The 7,500-nt window shown below is 34.6% G+C and overlaps 1 protein-coding gene across 2 annotated transcripts in view; it reads right to left on the bottom strand.

The window, feature by feature from the left end:
- LOC113821706 (gigaxonin) overlaps window positions 1–7,414 on the bottom strand; it is an 8,777-nt gene extending 1,363 nt beyond the window's left edge. Inside the window, exons 1-9 of one of the 2 annotated variants that reach the window (XM_027374226.2) lie at window positions 7,346–7,414; window positions 6,300–6,485; window positions 5,868–6,057; window positions 5,143–5,279; window positions 4,667–4,822; window positions 4,225–4,541; window positions 2,189–2,373; window positions 1,781–1,996; window positions 1–1,155 (exon numbers count right to left, since the gene is read on the bottom strand). The exon at window positions 1–1,155 is cut by the window's left edge and continues 1,363 nt beyond it. In XM_027374226.2, coding sequence (XP_027230027.1) covers window positions 715–1,155; window positions 1,781–1,996; window positions 2,189–2,373; window positions 4,225–4,541; window positions 4,667–4,822; window positions 5,143–5,279; window positions 5,868–6,057; window positions 6,300–6,466 — 1,809 coding nt within the window. In that variant the 5' untranslated portion in view covers window positions 6,467–6,485; window positions 7,346–7,414 and the 3' untranslated portion in view covers window positions 1–714. Of the gene's footprint in view, window positions 1,156–1,780; window positions 1,997–2,188; window positions 2,374–4,224; window positions 4,542–4,666; window positions 4,823–5,142; window positions 5,280–5,867; window positions 6,058–6,299; window positions 6,486–7,345 lie in introns of those variants that run through there. The other variant, XM_027374227.2, reaches the window with a different exon arrangement.
- Window positions 7,415–7,500: the final 86 nt, after the last annotated feature.

Below are 7,500 nucleotides of genomic sequence, written 5' to 3'. Positions count from 1 at the left end.
CTGGGAGGTAACTTAAAGAGTCATTGTAGATGGGTCACTGGGTCTAGTTTATGAGTCTTAAAATAGGACAATGTATGGTGATCCACATAATATAAGTTTCTAGAAATAAAATGTATGCATATAATATTTTGAGTATCATAAAGCTAGCAGCCAACTTGAGTATCTTAAAACTCACACAATGAATAGATAATAGACAAATACACAGAAGCACACATGCAAAAAAAAAAAGAAAAAAAAAAATGCAAGCATTAATATTGTATGCATGCAGACATGCTCCCTCCCCTCCCCTGTAAACTCACTCGCTCACTCACACACAGACATGCATATACACGTGCGCACACACACGTGCACACATGGACGTATGCACGCATGCACACACACACACACGCACACGCACACGCACACACGCAAGCAATCACATGTGCAAATTCACACATGCACACATGCAAACACACACACACAGAAAATCTTATTTGATAAGATTAAAAATCTTAAACTGACTTTGTTCTAGTCTAATTGAACATATTCTTGATTCATGGCAGGTTGTTATTGTAACAGTATAGAATTTTTTCAAGAAATATTACAAAAGGGGTCACTAAACACATATATTAGTGTAACTATTAGGAAATGTTTATATTTCTTCTTAATGTCCAAAAAACACCTGAGTTACCTCAAGAATATAAGGGTTATGAGTTGTTGAGATGTTATGAAAAACTATAAACTATCCTCTGGGTATAAATCATGCATGGCAGCAGAAGGAAGAGAGAGGAGAGCATAACTACAAAAATACTTTGTTCCAGATGTCAGTATACTCTCAGCTCCTGGCACTAGTCCCCAGCCACTGCCAACCATAATAAAGCAATTATCATGCATAAATGTGAAGTTGTCGTTTTTTCCAATTATGATGATGTGCTCATTATTTGCCAGAGCCACAGTTTTATATTTGGCTTCAGGTGGGATATGGAGCTTAGTCATGGAGGTCCATCCCATCTGTGACTCTTTGAAGAGCGTTTCTGTGCCTGTTACTTTAGTGCGACCCTGAGCACTGGGGCACTCCAGTGGTCTTATGCCTCCAATCACGTAAATATCTCCTTTATGATTAACTGCTGCTGCATGCCTTCTCCTTTCTTTCAGCTGAGGGCCAGCTACCCAAATCTGTGAAAAGTTAAGTGTATAAGCAACTCTATATTTCCAAGATGGCCTACATAGAAAGTCTTCCTTCATTTTTTCAGGTAATAAAGTGTCAGTTGGATGATTAATTTCTTAACATGTACATTAATTATAAAAGAATTTTAGTAAAGGATAGCAATGCAACACTACTGTAGTGCAAATTAGATAACTGCTGCAGAAAGGAATCACATCTTAACATATAAATTAGTTTCACTTAATAAATGAAGAAACCTACTTTTTAGATTAAAGATGCCTCTTATTCTTAATTGTTAAGATATCCTTTGCCTATTTTTCAAAACTTTTCAGACTGGAGTTTTTACATATCCTCCTAGTCATGTTAATCATATGTAAACACAGCAATTTAACCTGATGGTAATACACTCGTGACCAACTCTAGCACCCAAAAATATAATCCAAAAACTGTGACAGAATCCTTAACAATTGTTTAATAAAACATTAATATTTAAACTTCAATTCCTCTAAGGCTTAAAATTTTGCCACTTGAGCCAATACATTGTATTCAAAATGACAGAATATAATTTGACTGAGATTCACCTCTACTATGGGTTTTACTGAAAAATATTTTTACAATTCCAGATTTTAGAATTACCTCTTCTTTAATGCAGAATATCTCTACTGCATCCAACACCCTGTAATATGGACTTCCATCTGGTAATTCTATCCATGGAGAACCTCCAATAAAGAATATTTTTCCATCACTCACTGCCAGAGCTGCTCCATGCCGCATATTTGGAATTGGTGGAAGTGATCTCCACTTATTGGCATACATATCAAATTCTTCAAAGTTTGTGATTTGCAGTTCACTCTGAAAGTGATGAAATCAGTAGAATAATATGGTTATATACAAAATAAAAAATTGACCACAGGGGCTAAAAATTAATGAATTGATAAGACCATAGAATTTATATCAATTCTCTATAAGGATATAGTAATTCTCTGTGGGATATATATAAATGATTAGAGCATCTACACTTGAATAATGTTTCATAATGTTTACCTCGTTAATGTCACATCCACCTGTTACATACAGCTTTCCTGCATAAGATACAACCATAGGTAGAAAACATGCAAATGGCATTGGAGCCATCAGTGTCCAGCTATTGGAGAGCGGGTCATATCGTTGCACATCACTCTTGGCTTCTCCACTTTTGCTGCCTCCACCAAGAGCAAAGAGGTATCCACCTGAGTATTGGGAAAACACATGGAAGGTAGTAATATATCCCAGAAGAACAAGCTCACATATTATCCAATTGATGATTGGAGTGCTGGGACACATGCATTGTATAATATGGTCCCACAAGCTCTTAGTTACCAAGGAGTCAATTACCAGACCCATCTGCCTTTCCTATACAGTACACGTCAAAAGTATGCAGTCCCTACCTCTCACAGCTTCATATTCATGGTGGAAAAAGGTTTGTGTTTTCTGAGGTGAAATTAACTAATTGTGGGGTTTCTTTACTGGCAGGGGCCTTGAGAAACTTGTAGGTATTACAAAGAACATCAAAGTTAACCAACATGACAACCCGGATCTGCTGAGTCACCAATCTGCCTGATTCTTTTGCACTCACCAAGGCCAGTATCTTCCAACAAGATGATGCCTAAGCAAAACCTGAAACCCACTGACTTGAGGCCTGCATGGTACACTTTATAAAGGATTGGCTGGGCAGTAGCCCACATCTGAGTCTTGGAAACCAGGGCACATCATCGAGAGGAATTTACAGGGGAAGGACGTTAGTTCAGTACCGAAGCTAGAGGTAGGCATTCTTAAGTCTTGGGACAAAAATGTTAACTAAACACACTCTTTCATATAAATTCCTCAATATAGTCACTGATATGCAAAGTGGGAAAGCAGGGGCCATATACTTTTGACGAGTACTGTATATACACCATTCTTTATTTTGTCAGAAGAAAAGTTTTTATTATTATTATTAGTTATCAAAATAATATTAAGCCAATGACAACAAAGACAACAACAACAATAATAAGATTAATATAGTAATAATAATAATAATAATAATAATAATTATAGCATTGATAACAACAATAATTTTTAATATTTTCATGTGTACAAAACATACACTTTTTGGATGCTTGCCTCCCTCCATCAAAAAGTGTACAAGAAAATGTTGATGTTCATGAAGATTACATTATTCCTGTCACCTTTGTAAAAAACATCTCAAAATGCTGAAAAGAAGGATAAAAAAATATATATGAGGAAGGCCAAAAAATGTGCCCATATGTTCAATGATTATAACTGACTATTGTACATTTTCATGTAATAGGTACAATCCTCTGGTTTGTGAATCATTTGACATAGGGGCACCTTTTGCATGCACAAGAATAACACCAGCTGAATTATACAGCGTGTATCATAGAAAAAAAAAAAAAAAAAAAAAAATCATACTTTTTTATTTTGAAAAGCGTACATCAGTCCCTAACTCCCTCATTACCAGTGCACGGTTTGTAAGTTTGTGAAAATGCTGAAAATTGTAACCCACCCTAACAACACTAAATACTACTACTACAGGGGCAAATCCAAGATTTTTGGTAAGGGGTGCACACAAATTCATTAGATATGTGCATAGGTATAGCTGTTTCTTTCAAAAGCTTGTTAAAAAAACTGCCACAAAAATAGGTGGTGTGCACCCCCTTGGATACACACCTGTACTATTACATTAATAACAGTAATGATAATAATAATAATAATAACAGATAATAAAAGTAATAATAATATAATGAAAATAACATTAGACTAATAGAAATAAGAACTTCAAAAAAAAATTAAAGGAACAGGGTCAAGAAATGGGCAGATCTGACTAATGACTGACTCCTTAGTAACTATTCACTTGTGGAGCCATTCATTTGTAAAACAATACATATAAAACAAAAGCTTAACAGTCAATGCAAGTTCCCAGCATCCATAGGTTAATCCACCTTTCCAATTCTCCACAGCATTAATACATGGAATATCATATATGAAATAATATAACAATGATTATTCACTAAGAGTAAACAAACAGAAGTTTTATTTACCTTCTACCACAAGTGTAGGCTTAATCCTTGGGATACACATAGGTGGTAGCTTAACATGAGATCCAGAATATTTGCCTGAACTCAGGATATCCACCAAATATATACCACCTTCATCATCCCCGCATGCAAGGACCGTTTTGGTGCCTCTTTCCCTGATGGATCTAATTCTCCTGGTCTTCTTCAGTGCATCAAGAACCATCATAGCTCCTGGGGAGTCCCATGGTGGTGTGGCAGCCCTCAGATCTTGTAAAGCCCTTTGAAACTTTGGATCATACTTTAAGTCTGCAGATTCTCGCAAGCAGCAAGTCACTAGGGATCTAGAAATGTACATTTCCTAATTGTAATACAACTGCACCAAAATACCATTTCTATATATACTCAGCACTAGTTTTATCTTCAGTGGTTTACATCATACATATTTCTGATATAACAAAGGACTTACTCCACATCAGGTGATTTCAGCTGGTTGGTATTAAGCCATACCACTAGAGCTGTGAGAATATCTAATTCTGATTTAACAGCAAGGCCATCTTGTGACAAGAGGTCTTTTAAACGTTCCTCACTCAGGTTACGAAACTCTTCTGTTCGTACAACTTCCCTGTAATAATCATTAATATCTTTTACATGTCATTTCTAAGTATATTCCATAATTAGAAAAATATCAGCCAAACATTCTCATTTTCATGAATGTCTATAATGATTGCTATTTAACAGTTTTACATATTAAAAAGCTTCACAATATATCACATCTAAAGTTACTAAGTTTAGCTTCTGTTCATATAAAGATTAATACTATACAATCATTAATACTGAGTCCAGGAAGTTGTTGGCCTGAACCATGCTCTTAGGGTAATACCCTACTCAAACTTGTATTTTGATAAATCTAAAATCAAGAAAATGCTCTCCAATATCACATACCTGTACTTAAAGTGCTGGCAAATAAAATCTTTAGTAAAGTATACAAGTCTTGGACACGAAAATCTTTGTGCAAGTTCAAGTATGCCAAGACAATTTTCTACTTCAATAATACTCATCAGGTACTGGACACACAACTCCTGAAGTAAAAGGTAAAGAAAAAATAATGAAAAACAAAATAAAGCTTAGTGTCATCTGAGATTTAGCTTTTAAATTCACAATTGGCTTAAGTGAAAAATAATATAGATTTTCAAATTAAACTAGAAATTATTTATTTTTTCTCCATACAATTAACTTTAAAGATAATGTTTGGGCAACAGAATAATGTGCAATACTTTTAGATTAGCAGTAAAAAATACTTAAGCCTAAAAACTAAAGGGACATTAAGCATAAAAATTGCTAATTCCCAAATAATGTACCATAATACTCTTAAACTACAAACAGTTTCTAAGTATATGAAACAGCCTTCAATGGCCATAAAACCTGAAAGCCTACATTGAAGGCACCTAGCCATTAAAAAAAAGGCAAATTTACCTTTCACAACATCCTAAAGAAAACAACAATGATTTCTGTTTATATTTTGTATTACAGCTGTAAAGATTCCTCTGCCTTCCAGGTCAGTCAAATCAGCATTGAAACTTTATATCTAATTCAACATCACACAATACAAAAAAAAGTGCTACAGGAAATGGTGCTTCACATGATATCATAGAGCAATAAGAACTTACTTTTAGCTCAGTCATTAGTAGAAGATCACTGGCTTGTAATATGTCTTGGATATTTTCAAAGTCTAGAACAATGTGACCTGTATAGATGAAATCAAGGATGACTTCAAAGGTTTTACATGTGATTTCTAACATTGGCTCTGCAGTGCGATGTAAACCTTGTTGTGCATCCTCTTCAAACTCATACAAAACTCTGAAATGCAACAATGTGTGATAAGAGGAGGAAGAGGGAGAGGAGAAAAGATGAAAGAATGGAAAAGGTAGAAAGGAGAGGAAAGGAGAGTGAAGGAAGGGGTGAAATGGAAGGAGATAGCGGCTTTTTATTTCTCCAAAAGTAACTGACACTTTATAAATATCCATAATACTGACTACTGACTTTCGAACAGCATTCTATTATACACCTAAATAGAAGTCTAAATAAGTACAAATGCTGACCTGAAATAGGGGCAACCAGCTGCAAGTAATGCACGACTAACTTTGACACTGCCATCCAAAAGTTTTACATTGCCATCGCATAGGACTTCCAATCTGCGAAGGGATGCAAGTCCCCCCAGTATTCTTGATGCATGGAGAGATCCTGTAGAATATTCCTGCCTGTTCATGCTGGAACTTCAGGACCTCCTTTAATGAAAGAAAACCTATAAAAAATCAATTGTTCACCTATTTTCTCAATGCTTAAATCCTGAAAATTATAATACTGACAAAAGATATGTCATCTTTATTTAAGATAGTGATAAAAAGTTGTGATGTTATAACAATATTGATAATTAAATAATAATAATATGATTATGTTATGTAATAATTATCATCATCAAAGAATGATGATGGTTTTCATGAAAATATAAACTTATTCATAATTATGGTAATATTACTAATAATAATTTTTAGACAATATATATCAAATGTATGCAAACCATGCTAATTCATCAGACTTGTAACAAACTTCCAAGATAGTGACTGAAATTCAGAATCAAATTATCCTTGAGATTTGAGTTTCTCATGGTCTTCTGTCTCTGATGCTAAGAAGTGAAAACAAAAATTATGATTTTAATTTTTCAATCTAATAAATGTAACCAATGTTTATTATGACAAAACCCTGTGTGGTTGGGACACTGGAATAACAAAATCTTGCCTGCAAATGTCAAAGTTTGCAACTCATTGAGTGAGTCAACACTGACTGAAGTCTTCTTCAATATACATTATAAGTACTAGAATGCATTAAAGAGTAGAGCTAGGTTTTGAACAGTATCAACGGGCAGAAATGAAATCAAAAATTTAAACTGAATTCTAAAAATCAACGGCAGACTCATCTTCAATGCATTATTCCTCATCGGCAATGCAATGAGTGGTCACCGCTCCCGTTGCAATCCGTCACTCGACATGCAACGATACGGGATCTGACAAACTCTGTAACTGTACATCAATCGTAGACTCCAGCTAAATATCGATTAATATACATCTTGTCCAAATCATTTACACACCTTGATTCTGTGTCTGTCACAAAAGTCTTATTAACAACAGGGCCGATTGCTGACAAAGGTTTATTTGCTAACATTTTTAAGGGGTCACTATTAAGGGGATGGTTTAATAATCTTTTTACCTTTATCAGTATGATTGTTACTGTTATCATATTGTC

The sequence above is a fragment of the Penaeus vannamei genome, chromosome 7 (genome assembly GCF_042767895.1).
Source record: "Penaeus vannamei isolate JL-2024 chromosome 7, ASM4276789v1, whole genome shotgun sequence".
NCBI classification, from domain to species: Eukaryota; Metazoa; Arthropoda; class Malacostraca; order Decapoda; family Penaeidae; genus Penaeus; species Penaeus vannamei.
This window is presented reverse-complemented; position numbering and strand designations above follow the sequence as displayed.